Source organism: Schistosoma mansoni, chromosome 5, assembly GCF_000237925.1.
Source record: "Schistosoma mansoni strain Puerto Rico chromosome 5, complete genome".
Lineage (NCBI taxonomy): Eukaryota > Metazoa > Platyhelminthes > Trematoda > Strigeidida > Schistosomatidae > Schistosoma > Schistosoma mansoni.
The window spans coordinates 3,184,236-3,206,205 of NC_031499.1; the positions used below are offsets into that span (position 1 = coordinate 3,184,236).

Genomic DNA, 21,970 nt, shown 5'->3' on the forward strand with positions numbered 1-21,970 from the left:
AATCGCGATACTTCACCCGATAACCAACAATCACGATGACACTTTTGTAGTATCTGACAACCGACTGAAAACAATGCGTTCTGGAAGGGTAAGGTTTCCAGAACACCTAAACGATTATTGAACTTAAGACAATAATTAACATTTTGTATCGTCTTGATTTCTTTTTGTATAAAATATAAATAGCAACCGGTTATGTCCATATCTATATTTTAATTCCGAAGAAACCTTTTGTTGCTGCAAATAAGTTCTCTTATTTGTGCATATCTTCACTTTTTAAAAAACCGATACTTCTTGTTGGTTGAACGCTATATTCGGATCACAACGACTTGAACACGAGAGAAATGGCACAAAATATGAGGGAAGCACTTTACTCCAAGGTTCGTTTATGTACAGAAAATATAGGGTTTTTATAGTATTTTAAAAGTCCTTGAGTTTTGCTGAAAATTCTAGAATACTGCTAAACATAGTAGCAGTGTATTAATCAGCCAATCAGAATCTCTACATGTGACTTTTCATTTTCGCTATGTTTCTAACAAAAATTTCTAATCAAACTATGATTAAATGAAATACTCCTTAATGTTTCATGAGCTTGTCATGTCGATTGCAAGAAATTTGCAGGAACATCCCAACAAAAACCAATAAAATAATTCTGCAGAAATCGCTTATATGCTATTGCATGTTTACAAAACACACGTGTTTAAGCCTATTTTGCTTTTTTCGCCCGTTTTGTGTTTTAACGCACGTACAAGAGTAATTCGATATGCACCCACGTATCCTGTTTTTCGTTTCCAGGATGGCCATAAAAGGTGAGAAAATACGAAGTTTACGATGAATCCAAATTTTCGCTGCACCTGTTTTTCCCAACAGAAGCGAGCACAGTCCCATCAGAGTATAGGTTTAAGGGAGACTTGTGTGATAATTTGAAGTATTTGAATTATAGTATAAACTAGTAATCCCAGCAATAAAGCAATTTAAGCAAGAAGTATTAGATGACCACAAACGAATGTACTGTATTTGGAATTCAAAGTCAAAACAGTCAACAATGCAAAGAAATCATTGGTTCATATAAGCACCACAACTTGATAGACATGTTCTCATTCATGGGTTGCCATATCCCACTTGGACTAACTGCGTCTGACGCATGTCCCATAAATTACCACCGTCAACATTAACGCATATCAGTAACCACTTCCTATGTCTTTTATTGTAATTTTCATTTCCATTCTTATTCTTTCAACCACATCTTACACATAATGAATTAATTAACTTTGTTATTTCTGAAACAACCGTCTTCTCTTAGCACTCTAATTTTAACTTTGCCATTTTTTGTATTGCAACCATCCGACCTTCCGCTTGGTAATTTGGTACTTAATTTTATTCAGGATCCCTAGTGTCCTGACACAAACTACAAGATACACAAATCTACAAATAACTACCTATTTGACAGGAACTAATATAGTCGAGTCGTTAGACTATCATTCATCGGACATTAACAAATACCTAGAACCGTACCGAAATAACATAAGCTATCTCGTAGAAATCAATCTGTTTATGCAATCTCATAAAAGAGATATTGGATATCGTACCCTTCAAGGCCTTGGGCAATATTTAAGGTCATATACATGGTTTTCTGTTTCTGCAATCTAAAGAATTGGTAGTAGCCCAAACCACTGTTAATGTGTGGTATAGAAGCATTAGAAGAGGTGAAAAAGTTAGCTGAGGACGATTCTAAGTACGTTGCCTTAATAAATGTAGGTTTCTGGGTTCTTCTTTTATAAACCAATTGCCTTCATTTTAGGACAAAACTACACTACATGGACTTGTCTTACTACTTTCGAACAAAAATAACACAATTGTTTCATCAGTGTTGGAAGTATATTTAAAACTTCAAAATTCTAATTTTAGACGTTGAAAATTATATCTGGCCGACCAGGTGGCAACGATACTTTGCAATCATTATTGGGATTAAATGAACAGCTAAATGAACTAATAAAATCCACTGAATCTGGTGGTAGCGTAGCTGCTCAGTCCATTTCTAGGAGCGCTGAGGAACTTTTAGCTTTGCTTAACTGCTCCAATAGACAAGGTCCTCCCAGACCCATAAAAACCAATCCAGAAAAATCACACCGTACGTTCAGACCAAAGAATGTAGTTTTACAACTCAGAGGAATAACAGACGAGGTAACTTTCCATGAATACGTAACCTCAGGTCCTTTACTCACCATATTTGTATGCTAGGTCTTTCTAATTTATCGCCATCGTCTAGAATAAACAGAGCATAACAGTTAAACGCTTATAAGTACACAGCATTGGTGTGCAGGACTCCTGTACCATATACCCTTCGTGAATAAATTGTGTTCTTAAAATAACTCCCCAAATGATATTTATTTATTTAACTTTGAGTAGGGTCGTAAATTCTTGTACCTTCTGAGTAGCTTTTCGTTGCAAACTGTCTTATTAAAGCCAGTTGAAAGGCTTCTGTTAATAAGTATACTATCTAGTATTTCCAGACTTCAAAAGGGAATAAATTCCGAATTATAGGCTTCTGTTTGCCCCGGTGTGTGTCTGGGTAGCTCCGAAATGCATTAAAAAAGCGTTAGCATAACTCAGTAATTGGCCATTTCCTTCTGTATTTTGCACTGGGACACAATTATGTGAAATTAGTTGCCTGTTGTACCACTGTAATTCAAACCCCTTATCCAATACCTAGAAGACGGATATTCGCGTTATTTGATCACGACCTCAAGCATTGGAAAGAGACAATGTAACAAAATTCGAAGAATAATGTCATTCAGTAGTTTTACTGGTTTTATGTTCATAGAAGCACATAGTTGTTGGTTAGAATCAACAAGCTAATTATAATCAGTAGTACAAATCCATGTTTGTCCCAAAATCAATCGAAATTGCATAAAGGATTCGTTTTTCATAGGCTTGGTAACAAGTGATTGTTATTTCCGCTCTTTCAGCGTTTCTCTAAATTTTGTCCCCTACACTTCATATAATCCTACATTTAAATGCTTCATCTCTTTATCAAGTTTGTCCAGTATGATTTTTTCAACTTTCTTGTTCGTATTTGTTCGCCATCACAATCATAAAAAATGTGAAGCAGATGAGTGGGATGTTATGAGGTAATTATCATGAGTTAGTCTTAACAAGCAGACTTGACTTAAAACCCTTAGCAGGTAGATATTGTTACTATACCTTAGAAGAACAGACTTATGTGTCCACATATGTTCTTGAAAATTAGGGTGTATATATATGTACAATTTAAAGCAGAGTAAACTAACAAATTGGTGTTTTGTTTTAGATATCTCAATAAAAGAGCATCTAAACAAAATGTTGACCTGAAATTCAAGGCCTTAAAAGCTATATAGATTCTCTGCATATTTCAGTCATATGTCAAGTTTTTTTTTTGCTAACCACATTTTGTAGTTTTGTCTAGTTATCCTTATTTCAAAAATACTACAAGAAATCAAAGTGGATCATTGTTTTTCATACACTTTTTAATCTCAGATGGTTATACGTGGAGAGTAAGAGTTTTGTGAATAAACTGAAGTGCACGTTTTATGCCTGTTCTGTTTAAATTTCTTACGTGATCCTCAAATCTTATTTAATAGGATGATATTGAAATAGTATGTGCAAAGCTCTTGAAAATTCGCGGCGTAGTCAGTATAACATTCCAGTTTCAAAAACATCGTGTTATTGTTTGCACGGTACCTTCGTTAGACCCCGAATGCCTTATACATGCAGTATCTTCAGTTAAAAACAACTCGGGTCAGTCAAATGACACGTGTCAAACAGATTTGACCCGTCCTACAATCACAGCCCAGATAGTCAAGAAAAAACACAGAGCGTAAGTGAAATTTTTACCCAAACTTTTACAAACACATTTATTTTAATATCCATTACGTTTACGAAACGAAATGTGTTACCGTATGCAGATTAATAATGTAACCTAGCTACACAAACCACAAATAAATTTTCACCTAATCCTATTAAATGTCATACTACTAGCTGTAAGCTGTCTCCAGAAAAATAAAGTCATAATAGGTCCTCCATTTATAACTGATGTACCCATTTTAAACGTTATATATAAGTCTTGTTGCCAATAGCATGGATTTTCCTTTGTTTTTATATGCAACTACGAACATTTGATCATTAAGTTTCATAATCGCATCAGCACCATCTTTATAAGTGACCATACGTCAATGTACTTTTGTTGATTACATCATGTATATTTAGTTATAAGCTACGTTGATAACCAGTATAAACAATAACAAAGCGAAATATCTGTGTTGCATTTCATCTATCATGTATTAAGATGTGGAAAAGTTCAGCTATTTGTGCAATATAGTAAACCAGTTTTAGCGTCAACTTTTTGAATTCATCTTAGTTATTTACTTGGAATCATGCATCTATCTTAGATCCCCATCGGAAATCTGGGAGCACTAAATGGCCGTTCCGTCTTAATATAGTATTCCTAAGCACTGCCCATCCACCATCCCGCACGCGAGACTCAAAATCAAGACCTTCGGTCTCATGAATGCGTATCTCTAAACCGTTCAGTCGACATCCGACGATGTTAATTTCGAACTTCTACCAATCATTTCGATATCCTTCAGTTTATACAGGTTACAGAAAGAGTAACCCTTTAATAACTGCATATTGACTTAGTGTGAATGAAATATTTATTCCTCAATTCAGTATATCGTTGATCAATAAGTAACTTTCTGAAGACTTGTCTTTTTGTACGTTGACCAACCATTCTTAAATAATATGTTAAAGCCCATAGAAACGAATTAGTTATCTTCACGAATAGTTACTAAAGCATAAAAACCTCAGTGGTCTAGCTCCTTCCAGAAGTAATCTAAAAGCAACTCCATCTATTTTAAAGGTTTGTCCGATAATGAACGCCTACATTACTACTAAAGATTTTTGTTAACATTTTCACTGATAAATATTTTGTAAAGCGGTAACAAAATTAAAGGATAAAATGAATTCATTTCATGTATTTTAAATTTTTCACACACAAAATTGTAAATATGATTCTACATATACCATACATAAAGTAACCCAGTTTACCAGTAAGGAGTAATTATAAATACTTTACATTATGATACAAATTCAATTTATAGAGGAAAAAAATAGTTTGTGAGAGATATCATTTTATGTATTTAATTTATATAAGATTTGGTTCAACTGGGTACAAAAATGTGTGCGCTGGGATACTTCTCGAATGCCTAAACGAAAGCATATAGTTCTCTAAGAGAGTCACTCTCTAAGCCTTTTACCTAGAAGTGTAATCTACAACAAGGCAGTGGAACAAGGAAAGGAGATCTTGTACCATGTTAGCCAGTAAAAATAAATTAAGTTTATTTTCGGAATCCTGGGGCACATATGCAGCATTGTTTTGAAATCAATTTTTATTTACTTCTTTATGTGCATTCTTTGCATCCACCAACCCTGTTCAAACACCAAATACTATCGCAAATAACACCACTGTCAAGAGAAAGTAGTGAGTAGGATCACCTTGGTTTCTGCTGCAAATGTACGGCTGTATAAGAGCATTTCGAGAGAGGGCGGACTCTTCTCTTTTACCATGGCATTCGTAGAGAGGAGATATCAAAGTGTAGATTACCTTTGTGGTACATGGATCTGAGTCCAATTTGATCGAACGATGATGTCAACAAAATATACATGCCACCAACTCTCGTATATATTTATCGACTTAATTTGTGTTAGTTAATAACAGAATAAAATAAGTTATACAATAATGAATTTTGGATATGTATATTTCATACACCCGTCGATCCAGACAGACAGTCAGGGACACGAAGCGGACAGGAAAAGGCAAATGTGTCAACTCCATTTGAAGAAACGTGACTCAATGTTTGTGGTCAAACAAAAGTAAGCTAGACATTTGATGACTAGGGTAAGCGTATGCTCGTATAAAAACAGTGAAGGTTAGTAAGCGGATAGCTGACAAGGTCAAAATGAATAACTAAATTGGTCTGTCTGGAAGCTAGGATCACTCATATGGGCTTGACATAGTACTAGACGCTACAATACATATAATTCCATGTTAAGTTTAATATATATTTTAATTAGTGCTCGTATGCAGATGATTTTTCCTTAGTGTCTACCTAGAATACGCCTAAAAGACCTTTTTAACTACGTTTTTATCTTCCATTTTCCATAGAAGTCAGTGTTTGATTTTATGTTATATTTATTGATTCTAGACAATCCTTATGCAGACACAGTTCATTCAGCGGTTCAAAATATAGGCAAAACTTGCGAAATACTGAAATCCCACCTTATTTAGAAGATGATGCTGATCTCTTCGAGGTTGATGAAACAAGAGCTGCTCCGAAATTAATGGATGCTCCAATCAAATCAGATTCTTCTAAAGGTCCTATTAGTTGGCTATCAGATTTCCTGGAAAAATCACTATTTTGGTGAATTTAGTACAATATTTCCTGTTTCATATGTTTTACATTTATGCTAGCTACTGTATTTAGAAATACAAACTTTGTATAACTTAAAATTTTCTGTAATAGATCTACATATGTCAATTGTCGTTTGATTTCATGGATTACTGAGACTTTCTGTGCCAAGATCCCAACCCCAACTCTTGATTACCATAGTCTGCGACAATAATAAATGACTGGATACTTACATCTGGTTTATATTACGATGAGCATTTTTACAACTCACCAATTACAGATTTGTGTACTTGGCTTTGAGCTACACTTTTAGTATTGAGGGTTGGGACTAGTAGTACCACCCGGTTGCCTAAACCAGAGTAAATGGAATAGGGTTTGAACCCATGACTCTTGAAATTCGAACTCTTTAACTACTGATTATACTTCCTAAGAATACGTGGATTGATTCATAGCTCTTTTAGTCTCATATTCACTAAAAGTTGCAAGCTATAACTTTTATATCCCATATATCAAATTAAAAGCCAATGAGCAATTAAATTGACTTACTGTGTTAGTGACTGCTGATTTAAGATCCTTAACTTAGGTTACCTGGTTAGCCAGATTCCAGCGGAGGAAGAAACACTGGAAGTGGATAAGCCACACATTAAGGAAAGCACCCAACTGCGTCACAAGGCAAGCCCTCGCTTGGAATCGTCAAAGCCAAAGAAGAGGAAGACCGAACAACACATTACGCCGAGAAATGGAACACAGATATGAGAATGAACAATTGGATAGAACTACAAAGGAAGGTCTAGACAGAGTGGGTTGGAGAATGGTGGTCGGCAGCCTGTGCTCCATTGGGGATAACAGGCGTAGGTAAAGTAAAACAAGTTAGTAACTTGGGTTACCGGAATTGCGGAAAACAGTATTTGGAAACTTGAAACGATAAGCGGTCTAAGTTGTATGTATACAAAAGCCATAAGCAGAAAACATCCTACAATTCTTGACCATCAATCCCTTCATAGCATTGTTTGTTTATGGTGAGTAATGCTGGGATCAGACATTATTTTAGGTAGGAATAGTAAATCGACTTGGGTGATCGAGGCATATGTTGCGAATGCACAGCTACTCTAACGTGTTCCGTTAGCGAACGTAAGATAGATGACCAAGGGTGGCCGAATCGTAACACAAATACGTTCTTTAAATTATGGACTCCCAGTATAAGCAGTGCCAAGAAGCACAGATTTTCTGATTGGATTACACGGGCTATTCGTCAACCTGCGGCTTGTGATTTGAAATCACATAGCTAGAACTCAGTGTCAGTGAGCTACAAGCATCCATCTTATTGATTTTCTTTTACACATCGCAATCGTCCATTCTAAATCATGTTTAGTTTTGCAATGCTTTCAACAGCACTCCAGATAATCCCTTAGCTATACTTGATATTCATCTTGATATCCTGTGCTGGTACGAGGTATGTCAACTTGAAATAGTAAATATTTGTCACTAATTTCCATGTTACTAACAGCTGACCATATGAAATGTATGGACAGAATGGTTTTCCTGAACTTAGTACCCAGATGATAAAAAATGAAATGAATTTTAAAGTTAGCAATTTATTAGGCAAAGAAAGAAAAACTTCACTATGTATACTGATAAAAACTCGATTAATAATGAACTACAGAGGTCATAGATCTGAACGAACTTTAAATCCAGGACTTTTAGGTTCTGTATTCAGTGATGTCAAACCACCTTTCGGTTCGGATGCAAAACGTCCACCTTGTCCGCTTCTAAAATGCATATAAGTAAGAGAAAACTCAAGTATCTATTTAATTATAAATTTAAGCTTGATAGTCAAACCGTTTATTTCAGGCTAATCTGCGAATATTAAAATTATCATACACTTTAAGACTCTAGCTTCAATATAAACCTGTCATGTATAGGAATGGACGTATATCGACGCATTCAAAAAAGAATCAATTAGATCTCATTTTAATGTCGACTACTTCCCAATTAGGTCAATTAGATGATCAATAAAGAAAGAACAGAACAATAATTTGATTTATACAGAAACCAACTTCACTAGCATTTTGAAACGAATATAGAGTTGAATAATAAGTTTTTTACACATATTTTAAGTCCTGAAATCAAAATAGCAAGACAGGTATAATTTAGATATTTTTTAGAGTGTTGAGTAATTCTCGAAGATGATTCAGCACCTTCATAATTGTACGCAAGCGACAAAGAAATATCTCGATGTTACGAAAGGGTTTTTATTGGTTGATGAGTTAACGACTTTTGTTGTATTCTAGTTCCCAATCGGTCGGTAAATTAATTCAGGTACCGAATTCATAAATTTATTTAAATCAATAAAACTACCTGAATCATCTGTTAAAATGTTTCTAATCGACAAATATTTCTCGATTGGCCTCAATCAGTTGAGAAGTGTGAGTAAAGACTTAATTGAGCTGCGTTGTACGTTACGAACAACGTATTTGAAGTTAATACTGTTCGGGATACCTTATCATAATCAGATGACAAATACTTGTGTATCTTTGCATTAGGGATAAAAAATCATATTGCGGATAATATTTCATGAATTACACACACTAGAGCAATAAAATACGATCGGGAACTCAGCAATAGTCAGAAGTGATATTATATGTCGTGTAAGTCGTCAGTAAGACTTACCTACAAACTCACTTCAGGAAGGTTCGTAATTTCTCTGACATTTACTGGAACAAACGTTACCTCACAGACTTATAGCCTTGAATAAGGTTTAGAAAATCGTCTCACTTATTCGACTAAGCTAACACATCACTTGTCTCTATTTCACGTTACGAGCTAACCAGAAGAGTAGGTGAAAAGTGCGATTTCCTCATTACTTCAGTGGCCCTAGTTTCTCGAAACTGAGGAAATCAATAAAGGATTAAAAATCCAACACGACTTTGGTAGTGTGACGCATATGAGAGAAGTCAGTAATTCTCAGAAAGAAAATCGAAGTAGTGACTAAGTAATAAACGCCCGTAAGATATAATTTAAAACTTACTGTGGACCAGGTTTTGGCTTTTTCCCGGCTTTTATTTCTTCAAGAATACGAATCGTATCCTCTGCTGTTAAGTCCTCCTACAAGATAATGTATAAAAGAGAGTGGGTTGCAATTAGACGTCCATCTTAAATAATTTTGAAATCATACAAAAAAAGGATTATCTCATAAATTAGTAGACTGACTTTGTCAATGAATAGCAAGTGTTCAGACCTTTATGGGATCACTGGTGTTCTCAAAGTCTTGCTAATGGTTTGACAAGCACCAAACCAAGATTAATATTTCCTCAAAAGTACCTTGAACAATTGAAAATCAAATTTTATGTATGAATAGAACTCTCAACTGTTGTCAACCATGTGAACTTACGGTTTTGTGTTAATAAAAGAATTTTTAACAGTGAAATCAGCACAACATTGTGTCTACTACTAGTTTCATTTTTAGTCGGCTTCTTTCCCTCTGGAGTTGTGAAATATGGTATCTTAAAGAAATGCAATATTATGCTAGATTAAGCCGACGATAATATTTTTCATACATTTAATACATTGAATTGATTGCATTTTACCAGCACTGTGAACTCCTTGAGTCAATACCCCAAGATAATTGCCAGTGAATGTTATTAATGGAAGCTAGAAATGGAATGGCGTGACGCTTATTTGCAAAACAACACTTAAGCAACTGCAGCAACGGTAAAAATTTTCAACTTGAGTTTTTTGAAATGAGAGGAAGAAGTAATAATCGACACTTTCTGAATGATGATAGAATCTCCAGGCATCTTGATAACGATATGGGATTCGCTAGCGAACATACCCTTACAACATAGACTAATGACTCGTAATTAGTTGGGGCTCACGTACTGATTGGTAGTTTTTCATAAACCAAATGACGTTAGCTAAGGACTGAAGTTCCGTTCTTAAGTAATTTAACCGAAACTAATGAATCATTAAACTATCCAACATTGTTAAGTTATCTACACAAAATGACAATATACAAAAGTTTACATGATTCACCATTTAGAGTGAAAACAACACAACTCTACACAAAAAATGATACGTTTTTATCATAGTTTCACTTAGAAACCGAAAAGCTTAGACTAAAAAGTAATATGCTCGACACAACTAGTGTTAACTATAATTTATTGACATTAGTTATTCAAGTTCATATATTCTAGAGGTTAACGATTCAGTATTTTTGACTCAACTGACGCTACAAAAATTTAACTCCGTTATGTAAAAAACTGGGTTTTTAAAGGAAGCCATGGCGAGATCTCGCAGATGAATTATACCTAAGTATTTTCTTCCTTAGCAATAGCTTTAAATGTTGTAAACATCTGCCTTGAAAAAAAAGACCTCAAAAACCTACATAATAATCGTCATTAATTTGCATCATGGGCGCATTTACACAAGCTCCAAGGCATTCCACTTCTGTCAGTGTAAACATTTTATCAGGCGTAGTCTGACCCGGTTCAATACCTATAAAACCGAGAAAAGAAATATAAGCTTAGGTGTAAAAGTAAAAATCACTATAATTTAAAAGCGACCCGGTTTTTCTTTCAAAAACTAACTTGCTTATTACAGGCTTGACTGCAATGTGCACATACTGTTGGTTTATTAAACAAAATCATTTTAGAAAAATACCTAGATTAGGTAAATCAAATATTGATTCCTGTTGTCGATATTACAATTCACGGTGGGAGTCCAGTACAAATGTTAAACTGGAATTAAAAGATTAAAAGAGAGTAACCACACAACTGTCTGTGTAAGTCAATGGTTCAGTAATCCGCAACATTATAAACAATCCTAAAAAAATGACACTACCCATTTACCAAAGAACAAATGGTCTATAAACAGCCTACCTTCAAATTTTGACGGTATAGTATTTATTATTTAAACACATAAATATCGGTCCAAGGAAGCACCAGATAAAAATGCGCCTCACAAATCTCATTCGATTTGTGTGAGGGCTGTGATACTGCCCAGGTGCCCAGACTGAAGCACGTGGTTTCCTTAGGAGGCCACACCCGAAGCCTTTGACCTAAAGGTCTAGTCCACAAGGCAGTGGAGCATCGTAAGGAGATGCAGTCCCATGATAGCCGGTGACCAATGACAGGTTCATATGCCATTCGTTCCTTCAGGATACTGGAGCCCATGTGCACCATTGGTTTGGAATCAGGGTTTTCCAACTCCCCTAGGTGGATCCTCCACATCCACCAACCCGGTTAAAGCGCCGGACATTCGCTTTTCGTCCTCTCACTTTTGTGAACAACACCCCCGCCACGAGAAGGCAGTGAGTAGGACTTCCCTGGCAGAGGCTATATATTCGCGTGGCCATATGAGAGCATTTGGAGAGGGAGAGCAGACTCTCCCCACTCTCGGCCGTACCAGGGCATTCGGGGGCAGTATGTTATTAGGATTCCTATACTTGTTTAACTATTAACATCAAACCTGACCGTTGCTGCTACCTTGACGTGGTGGTCGGGCTTGCCTTTCGTGATGAAGCAATCGAGCTATACTGGCTGGAACAATCGTTCCTCGAGGTCCTACCATGCCAGACAGGTCGGTTGAAGAGCGGTAAGACTAAAAGCAGCAAACCCAAGGTCCGAAGGCGAAGTCGTACTGCCGACCGTATAGAGGTGTGACAGCAGTAAGGTGTTTCCTTCAGACAACCAGCATGACAGCGATGCTGCCTTCCCACAAGGAGGGGTGGGGTTAGAAAAGGTCGACCCTAAAAATGCACACCTCGCCTTATCCCACGGATTTCCGTCTCCGGCGGTAAGGTCCTTTGAAGAACGGAGCTAACACAAAAATCACCCACAAAAAGGTCGTGCGTGACCGGCCTCAAGCAGTTGTCCCTTGGGCACTGTGGTCACGCTCTCAGGTCATTAGGACCACTTCTAACCCAATTTCCTTTTCAGGTACCTCTAGAAGAACCCTTCCACGGCGTGGGCAACCGGGAAGTGATAACTGCCCTCATACCTCCAACAGCACTCAAGACCACTGTATTCATAATCAATCAGCTTCTTCAATTCCTACTATTCCTTCTACCTTGACTTTCAACACTAAACTTCCTCTTCCGGTTTCCTCCTTAAGTGTCACCATGGCCAACGATTCTAGTGCGCGAAACGCTGTCCCAGGTCTACTAAAACCTTGCTCCAAACTACACATTGGAGCCTTCAACGTACGTACCCTATGCCAAATCGGTCAACAGGCCTCCTTAGCTAAAACCCTAAAATCTCGTACCATTGATGTATGCTGTGTCTCCGAAACACGCATACAGGATCCTAGTGTGGTCATTCACTTGACCTCACCTCGCCAAAATGGACAGCCAACGAAATACACCCTCCGTGTATCTGGCGACCCGTTGGCTAGTTCTCGTGGACTTGCAGATGTAGGCATAGCATTAAGTACAAGGGCAGAACAGGCACTACTAGAATGGATCCCCGTTAACAGTCGCCTGTGTGCTGTCCGGCTAAATGGCTCCATAAGAACTCGGAAGGATAGGGACACACGTCGTTGCCTTTTCGTCGTTTCTGCCTACGCTCCCACTGACTGTAGCCATGATGAAGTGAAAGATGACTTTTACAGAAAGCTCCCTGAGCTTCTTCAGAAAGCTAGGCACTCAGACATAGTAGTCGTAGCGGGTGACTTTAATGCCCAGGTAGGCAGCTTAAATAAAACAGAAAGACATTTAGGTGGGTGTTTTAGTATTCCGGCTCAACGAACCGATAATGGCGATCGTCTGTTGCAACTATGCTCAGACAATCGTTTATTTTTAGCAAGCACTAATTTTAAGCATAAGGAGAGACATCGTCTAACATGGCGACCACCTGCACCAAACCAACGATAGACTCAAATAGACCACATTGTCATCAGTCATCGTTGGAGAGGCCCAATAGAAGATTGTCGCTCGTATTGGAATACTTGTTTAGACTCTGATAACGCTTTAATACGAGCGCGCATTTGTCTGCACCTCAATGGACGCAGGAAAATTACACTAAGAAGACCCATTAGGATTGAACTGGAGGACGAGAAAGCCAAATGCGAATTCCAGAAACAACTGAGTTCACATCTAGGCAGTTCTGTAAACGAGACTGACCCAGATGCTTCTTGGAAAGACACACGAACAGCTGTGGAAACAGCAGTAACATCTATTAGTTATTTAAACCATAGGGCTCCAAAAAACCAGTGGATTTCCTCTAAGTCTATTTCACTGATGGATTCGCGTAAACTCATCCCATCAGGCTCTGAACACGACGAAGAGCGTAAACAAATTAGATCTAGGTTAACTAAAAGTCTAAGGAACGATCGTGAGCAGTGGTGGGCAACGAAAGCAAAAGAGATGGAAAAGGCAGCGGCTGTAGGCAACACCAGGCAACTATTCAGACTAATACAAGAAACCGGAATTAAGAAGTCAAGTGTGAGACAATCTCGGAAAAAGACGGAACCCTTATCTGCTCTCAACCCAAACGTTTAGAATGATGGGCGGAACACTTTAAGGAGCAGTTTAGCTGGCCTTCAGCTACTGCACAACTACCCATTATTCCCAGAAAACCGGAATGGAACATTGAAGTAGGCCCCCCGACCCTACTTGAAGTTCAAAAGGCTATAAGTAATCTGAAACGAGGAAGAGCAGCTGGTCCAGATGGATTGGCTCCAGAGGTCTTTAAATATGGTGGTCCAATTTTAGCGATTAGGTTGACTAATATTTTGACTAATATTTTTCCCGACCGTTGCTGCTACCTTGACGTGGTGGTCGGGCTTGCCTTTCGTGATGAAGCAATCGAGCTATACTGGCTGGAACAATCGTTCCTCGAGGTCCTACCATGCCAGACAGGTCGGTTGAAGAGCGGTAAGACTAAAAGCAGCAAACCCAAGGTCCGAAGGCGAAGTCGTACTGCCGACCGTATAGAGGTGTGACAGCAGTAAGGTGTTTCCTTCAGACAACCAGCATGACAGCGATGCTGCCTTCCCACAAGGAGGGGTGGGGTTAGAAAAGGTCGACCCTAAAAATGCACACCTCGCCTTATCCCACGGATTTCCGTCTCCGGCGGTAAGGTCCTTTGAAGAACGGAGCTAACACGTCAAAAATCCCCCACAAAAAGGCCGTGCGTGACCGACCTCAAGCAGTTGTTCTTTGGGCACTGCGGTCACGCTCCCAGGTCGTTAAGACCAACACTAATCCGACTTCCTTTTCAGGTCCCTCAAGAAATACCCTTCCACGGTGTGGGCAGCCGGGAAGTGATATTAGCCCTCATACCCGTAACAGCACACGAGACCAAGTTGGTCACTTTCAATTCCTTCCTACTCCTAATAACTCTCTTATCTCCACGACTAACCCTTCCCACGTCATTTTATCACCTCGCACCGCTAGGGCAAACGATTCAAGTACACGGAACATTATTCCTGGTCTCCTGAAACCACGCTCTAAACTACATGTAGGGACTTTTAATGTCCGAACATTGTGCCAAATAGGACAACAGGCTTCCTTAGCTAGGACTCTAGAATCTTACACCATCGATGTGTGCTGCATCTCCGAAACGCGCATACAAGATCCGAGTAGTGTCATTCATTTGACCTCACTTAATCAAAATAAAGAACCATCTCAATACACGCTTCGTGTATCTGAAAGCCCTGATGCTGCTTCCCGTGGCCTCGCTGGAGTAGGTATAGCATTAAGTCCTAGGGCAGAACTAGCTCTTTTAGACTGGATCCCAGTAGACAGTCGTCTATGCGCTGTCCGACTAAACGGATCAGTAAGGACTAGGAAACATAGGGACACTCATCGTTGCCTCTTCGTTGTCTCTGCCTACTCTCCCACTGACTGCAGCTCAGATGATGTAAAAGATGAGTTTTACAGGAAACTTTCTGACCTTCTCCGAAAAGCTAGGCGTTCTGATGTAGTAATAGTGGCTGGTGACTTTAATGCTCAAGTAGGTAAACTAAATGAAAGGGAAAGACACCTGGGTGGATCTTATGGTGTCGTGGCTAAAAGGACAGATAATGGCGACCGTCTGTTGCAGCTGTGCTCGGATAACCGCCTATTTCTTGCGAATACTAACTTTAAGCATAAGGAAAAGCACCCCCAAATTCGTCCCAACGTTGGACCCAATTAGATCACATCGCTATCAGCCACCGATGGAGGGGCTCAACAGAAGACTGTCGCTCATTCTGGAGCACATGTTTAGACTCAGATCATGCTCTAGTGCGAGCACGTATCTGTCTGCGTCTTACTGGATGTAGGAAAGACACTGCAGGGAAGCCTCTAAGGGTTCTACTTAGTGATAAGCAAGCTAAGAATATATTTCAGGAACAACTGGAAAAACAGTTAGACAGACATGTAAGTTATGCCCACCCCGAAGCAGCGTGGAATGACATCCGTAAAGCTGTGGAAACAGCAGTGATATCCGTTAGTAAGGTAAGCCATAAGGTCAGGGAGAAACAATGGATCTCGGCAGCATCTACCACACTGATAGATGCTCGAGAACTCATCCTACCTGGCTCTGAACATAACGAAGAGCGGAGTCAGCTTAAGAGAAGGCTAATAAGAAGCCTACGCAATGATCGTGAACAGTGGTGGGTAGCGAAAGCAAGAGAGATGGAAAAGGCAGTGGCATTAGGTAACAGCAGACAGCTATTCAGACTTATTAAAGAAACCGGTATTAGGAACCCAACTATTAGCGAAACTATCTCAGACAAAAATGGGCATATCATTCATTCTCAATCCAGGAGATTGGATCGATGGGCAGAACACTTTAGGGATCAGTTCAACTGGCCTTCAGCCACACTTCAGTAACCAACGATCTCCAGTCGTCCTGAATGGCAAATTGAGGTAAGTCCTCCAACTCTCTACGAGGTTGAAAAAGCTATAGGAAATCTGAAGCGAGGGAGAGCCGCAGGCCATGACAGGTTGACCCCTGAGATTTTTAAGGATGGTGGTCCAGTACTAGCAACGAGATTGACTGAGGTCTTAGGTAGAATCTGGGAACTGGACGTAATTCCACCTGACTGGTCCCAATCACTGATTGTGCCAGTCTATAAAAAAGGACAAAAGTTCTCCTGTGACAATCACAGAGGAATCAGTTTGACTAATATAGTGTCTAAAATATTAGCTTCAATAATACTTAGGCGCCTAACCAAAGCTCGTGAAGAGCAGACTAGAGAAAACCAGGCTGGTTTTCGACCTGGACGTGGTTGCATAGACCAGATATTCACTCTACGTCAGGTCCTAGAACATAGACATACATTCAGACGTCCCACAATAGTAGTATTTCTTGACCTTAAGGCGGCATTTGACTCCGTTGATCGTGAGGTTCTATGGCAGTGTTTGTCAGTGAAAGGAGTACCAAAGAAGTACATTAACCTCATAAAGGCTCTCTACTCGAACACAACTGGTCGAGTTAGAGCCTATGGCGAACTGTAATTAGAATTGGTTACCTCAAGTGGTGTTCGTCAGGGCTGTCCACTCTCTCCATTCTTGTTTAACTTTGTCGTTGACATGCTTTTAGAGATATCACTTTCATCATCTCAATCTCCTGGAGTTGAACTTTTACCGGGAGATTCACTTGTTGACTTAGAATACGCCGACGACATAGTTTTATTCGGTGAAGACGCTGACAAAATGCAGAGTCTTCTGACCACTATAAGCAACAATGCAGGCATGTTCGGGATGCGATTCTCTCCCTCGAAGTGCAAAATGTTACTTTAGGATTGGGTTGCAGCGACACCTGAACTAATGATAGGGAGTGAAGTAGTTGAGCGTGTCGACCACCTCACTTATCTTGGGAGTCTCATCAGCCCTTGTGGTCTGGTGTGTGACGAAATCTCAGCACGGATACAGAAGGCTCGTCTAGCTTTCGCCAACTTGCATCATTTATGGCGTAGGCGAGATATCCATCTAGCAACAAAAGGACGGGTTTACTGTGCAGCAGTTCGTTCCGTCCTACTTTATGGCAGTGAAACATGGCCGATAAGAGTAGAGGATATTCGTAGGCTACTAGTATTCGATCATAGGTGTCTTCGACTCATTGCTCGTATATCCTGGGACCACCGGGTAAGTAATGTAGTTGTTAGGAAACGGGTACTAGGTAAGGATGGCAAATCGATTGATGAAGTAGTGAAACTTCATCAGTTGAGATGGCTGGGACACGTGTCACGTATGCCCAACCACCGACTGCCCCGACGTGCAATGTTTTATGGTGTAGGAGTAGGTTGGAAGAAAGCTAGGGGCGGCCAGACCAAAACATGGCATAAATCCATGAAGTCGTTGACAAGTGGACTGGGCCGTGTTGGTAGGTGTAGACTACCTGGTTGGGATTCGCCAGATGATAGCAACCGATGGTTAGAGACCTTAAATGACATGGCTCAAAATCGTTTGCAATGGCGAAGGTGCATACACTCTTTGTGTTCTACCAAATTTTAATCTTCTGAATTCTTCATGTCCGTATCCTTTTTCTCTTTCCAAATTTATTTCACTGTATTATACTCCTTCAATAACATCTTCAAACCCTTATCTTTCACATAATACTTATACTATTACTACTTCTACCAATATGGGATTTGAATTGACAACTTCATCTCTGTGCTAATGTGGTATGGCAACTCGAACTGATGTACGTACGTACGAAGTTCTACGTTGTAACTGACTGACTGACTGATTCTGGCTAAAATCTGGGAGACGGACGTAATCCCATCTGACTGGTCACAATCTCTGATTGTCCCAATATATAAGAAGGGGTCAAAATCATCCTGTGATAATCATAGAGGGATTAGTCTGACTAACATAGTATCTAAAATACTAGCCTCAATAATTATCGGGCGCCTAACTAAGACTCGTGAACTGCAAACACGAGAAAATCAGGCTGGCTTCAGACCTGGTCGTGGCTGTATCGACCACATATTCACCATTCGTCAAGTTTTAGAACACAGACACGCTTATCGGCGTCCGATAATGATAGTTTTTCTTGACTTGAAAGCAGCATTTGACTCTGTAGACCGAGAGGTTCTGTGGCAGTGTCTGTCATTGAAAGGTGTACCTGAGAAGTACATAAACCTTGTGAAGGCTCTTTACTCGAACACTACCAGTCGAGTGAGAGCTTATGGCGAACTGTCATATGATTTTACAACCTCAAGTGGTGTCCGTCAAGGCTGTCCACTATCCCCATTTCTGTTTAACTTCATTATAGACCTGTTGCTGGAAATAAAACTCTCGTCGACTGAATTTTCAGGAATTGATCTCCTACCAGGAGGTTCACTTATTGACTTAGAACAAGCAGATGACATAGTCCTGTTTGGTGAAGACGCTGACAAAATGCAGTCTTCTGTTAGAACTGAGTAATAATGCCAGGATGTTTGGGATGCGTTTCTCTCCATCCAAATGTAAATTGTTACTCCAGGACTGGCCTGCGTCAACACCTGAACTAAGGATAGGGAGTGAAGTAGTCGAACGCGTCGACAACTTCACTTATCTTGGAAGTCTGATCAGCCCTAATGGGTTGGTGTCTGACGAAATCTCAGCACGGATTCAAAAAGCTGGTTTGGCTTTTGCCAACTTACGTCACCTATGGCGAAGACGAGACATCCATCTATCAATTAAGGGACGAGTATACTGCGCAGCAGTTCGCTCTGTTCTACTTTACGGCTGTGAAACATGGCCATTAAGAGTAGATACTCGTAGGTTACTAGTATTTGACCACAGATGCCTTAGAAATATTGCTCGCATCTGCTGGGATCACCGGGTAAGTAATAGTGAGGTTAGACGCAGGGTATTAGGGAATGATGGTAAATCACTTGACGAGGTCATGAATCTTCATCGACTGAGATGGTTGGGCCACGTGTTACGTATGCCTGAACACCGATTACCACGACGCGCTATGCTGACTAGTGTAGGGGATGGTTGGAAGAGAATTAGGGGCGGCCAAACCAAAACATGGCATCAGTGTTTGAAGTCACTAACTTCTAGCCTGAGCCATGTTGGCAGATGCAGACTACCTGGTTGGGGTCCGCGTGACTATCGTAACCAATCGTTGGAGACTCTTGGTGACATGGCTCAGAATCAATCACAATGGAGTAGGTGTATACACTCTTTATCTTCCCTTAAATCTTGAGATTAAAATTGCTTCATAACGTTCTTTCTTCCTATACTATAACCTTATATACAATCTTTCTTTATGTACTACCACCACTAAATTAACTACTTCTATGAGTCCGGTGTTCATCTTGTTGTGCTAACGAGGTATGGCAACTTGGACCGATGCATATATGTGCCTGGTTCTATGTTGTAACTGACTGACTGACTGATTAACATCAAAAGATACAGCATTCGAAATGAGCTGATTTTTCAAGAAATGGACAACAATCTTAAGCATAATTTACATACCATTATTGGCAGGAACGATATATTAAAGAATTCATAGGAAAATGTTATGAAATATAATGATGACATACCAAGGTTTTTCTTGAGTGCGTTTAGAATAACTTCTGACCCTACACCTCCTAACATACACGGGGTTGTGGTACATATTTGAATGTGATACTTTCCGACTGGTTCCCTGGAAATGAGGAAAAAAGTTCATCAACACATTTCTAAACTATATTACTTAGTGTGCAACACGTTCATTTTGAGTTTAGACCAATCAGTTGCAAAAACCCTAGAATCTGGCACATATCTGCATTGATTTAGGTTTCTACGCCATATCAGTACAGCGAGGTGAAATAATGACACATCAAAGTTGTAGAATTAGTAACAGTATAAGCAGTAGTAAGTAGGTATCATATCATATTGCTACAAAAAAGCACGTTAAATTACCGAGCAATACAAATAAACTGATGTTCCTAGACGAAGTAATAAATGAATATTTTGACACTGATAGAATCGGGAACAAACAAAATAATGAGAATTGATTTTAAAGCGTCAAATAGTATTTGCGGAAGGGGTGTAGTTGTGGCTTTATTATGTTGACTATCGGGTTACATATTCTTACAGACTTCCTTCTAGTGTTTGGAGATTTAAACACGGTGTAATTGCATTGTACCTAACCTGTCGTATGTCGGGGTACCTAGCCTGTCGTATGCCCTGATGGTGTTCTCGTGACTTTCGGGTTGCCTGATCTGCCAAGGGCGATGGGACAGTGCATGACAATATTGTTGTGTGCTAGGTTCAAAGAGAATTGTTTGCTATATGCATGCAAGTCCGCCCCGTTATTGTTCTGCCCCCAAATGCCCTGGTTGCCCCCAAATGCCCTGGTAAGCCCCCAAATGCCCTGGTACGGCCGAGAGTGGGGAGAGTCTACTCTCCCTCTCCAAATGCTCTCACATGGCCAGCGAATATATAGCCTCTGCCAGGGAAGTCCTACTCACTGCCTTCTCGTGGCGGGGGTGTTGTTCACAAAAGTGAGAGGACGAAAAGCGAATGTCCGGCGCTTTAACCGGGTTGGTGGACACGGAGGGTCCACCTAGGGGAGTTGGAAAACCCTGATTCCAGACCAATGGTGCACATGGGCTCCAGTATCCTGATGGAACGAATGGCGGACGAACCTGTCATTGGTCAACGGCTACCATGGGACTGCATCTCCTCACGATGCTCCATTGCCTTGTGGATCAGACCTTTTGGTCAAAGGCTCGGGGTGTGGCCCCCTAAGAAAACCACCTGCTTCGGTTTGAGCACCCGGGCAGTATCACAGCCCACACACACAAATAGTGTGGCGCATATGTACCTGGTGCCCTTTTGTACCAATATATATGTGTTTAAATAAATATAATAAATAAATTGCATTGACTTATTATATACAGCGTGGGCAGGAAATAAAGTGTAAGATATATAGGAAAGTATATCTTCAAAATGTTACAGGTTGGGGTGTGGGTAGTATTTCACTTTCACATAGTCAAAGCAGAATTATTGGAACAAATCTAAAAGACTTTGATTTGAGTCCACGATACGATTACAAAATATTTCCGAATAATATTTGATCCCATTGCTAACCTGTTAAACATGGTATAGAATGTGGCAACTTCATAAACTCTCATTTGAGGGACATTAAGAATCTCTGCCACTTTGTTCATAGCGGATATTGGCAACCATCCTAAATAAAGTTGCTAATAATTCTATTCGTTCATACATACCGTGTTGTCTCTGAGCTAAATCCAAAGCAGGAATTATAGCAGCAGCCTTGTGAGCAGGCGGATAGTTTGATATTATCACATCCAGTCTCTTTTTGTTTTCTGCAGAAAATTCGAAGGGTGTATTAGAATTGTTTTCACGGGTTTCTCTGTGCTAAAATCGGAATACACAAAAGTAAAGTACAACTCACTACAAATAGGTGTGATGATTGACGTCCAAAGTTTCTAAAAAGACTCCCATCTGATCTACACAATAACTGTGATAATAAGACAGGTTAGAACTAATTACCTTGAGTGATACGGAGCCGAAAGTACGTAAGGCCATAATCCGACCTTGTTAGTGTTAAGAGATAGCGTACACTTTGAATGGTCTCTTAACCTTCTGATCTACA

At 39.7% G+C, this 21,970-nt stretch overlaps 2 protein-coding genes across 2 annotated transcripts; one reads left to right on the top strand and one right to left on the bottom strand.

Moving 5' to 3' along the window:
- The first annotated feature begins 1,620 nt into the window (after positions 1 to 1,620).
- Smp_069760 (hypothetical protein) lies at positions 1,621 to 6,540 on the top strand. Its single transcript, XM_018797640.1, has 5 exons — positions 1,621 to 1,751; positions 1,799 to 1,873; positions 1,906 to 2,181; positions 3,618 to 3,853; positions 6,240 to 6,540. The coding sequence occupies exons 1-5, from the start codon at positions 1,677 to 1,679 to the stop codon at positions 6,457 to 6,459; spliced, it is 882 nt and encodes a 293-aa protein (XP_018652662.1). The 5' UTR covers positions 1,621 to 1,676; the 3' UTR covers positions 6,460 to 6,540.
- Positions 6,541 to 8,018: 1,478 nt separating this feature from the next.
- Positions 8,019 to 21,970, bottom strand: Smp_069770 (putative nadh-ubiquinone oxidoreductase 24 kD subunit). The gene is made up of 8 exons (XM_018797641.1): positions 21,868 to 21,970; positions 21,770 to 21,835; positions 21,582 to 21,732; positions 21,442 to 21,541; positions 19,908 to 20,011; positions 10,828 to 10,937; positions 9,472 to 9,548; positions 8,019 to 8,212 (listed from the first exon to the last, which is right to left on the bottom strand). Exons 1-8 carry the CDS (start codon positions 21,901 to 21,903, stop codon positions 8,110 to 8,112), a joined length of 747 nt encoding a protein of 248 aa, XP_018652663.1. The 5' UTR covers positions 21,904 to 21,970; the 3' UTR covers positions 8,019 to 8,109.

Excerpts from the sequence above, each read along its gene's own strand:
- Smp_069760 (XM_018797640.1), top strand. The coding sequence starts at position 1,677 with ATGTGTGGTATAGAAGCATTAGAAGAGGTGAAAAAGTTAGCTGAGGAC. Across the intron at positions 1,874-1,905 it reads TTGTTTCATCAGTGTTGGAA|ACGTTGAAAATTATATCTGG; the intron begins GTATATTTAAAA and ends TTCTAATTTTAG. Across the intron at positions 2,182-3,617 it reads TCAGAGGAATAACAGACGAG|GATGATATTGAAATAGTATG; the intron begins GTAACTTTCCAT and ends CTTATTTAATAG.
- Smp_069770 (XM_018797641.1), bottom strand. The coding sequence starts at position 21,903 with ATGGCCTTACGTACTTTCGGCTCCGTATCACTCAAG. Across the intron at positions 21,733-21,769 it reads AATCATCACACCTATTTGTA|CACAGAGAAACCCGTGAAAA; the intron begins GTGAGTTGTACT and ends TTCCGATTTTAG. Across the intron at positions 8,213-9,471 it reads AAGCCAAAACCTGGTCCACA|AAGCGGACAAGGTGGACGTT; the intron begins GTAAGTTTTAAA and ends TATGCATTTTAG.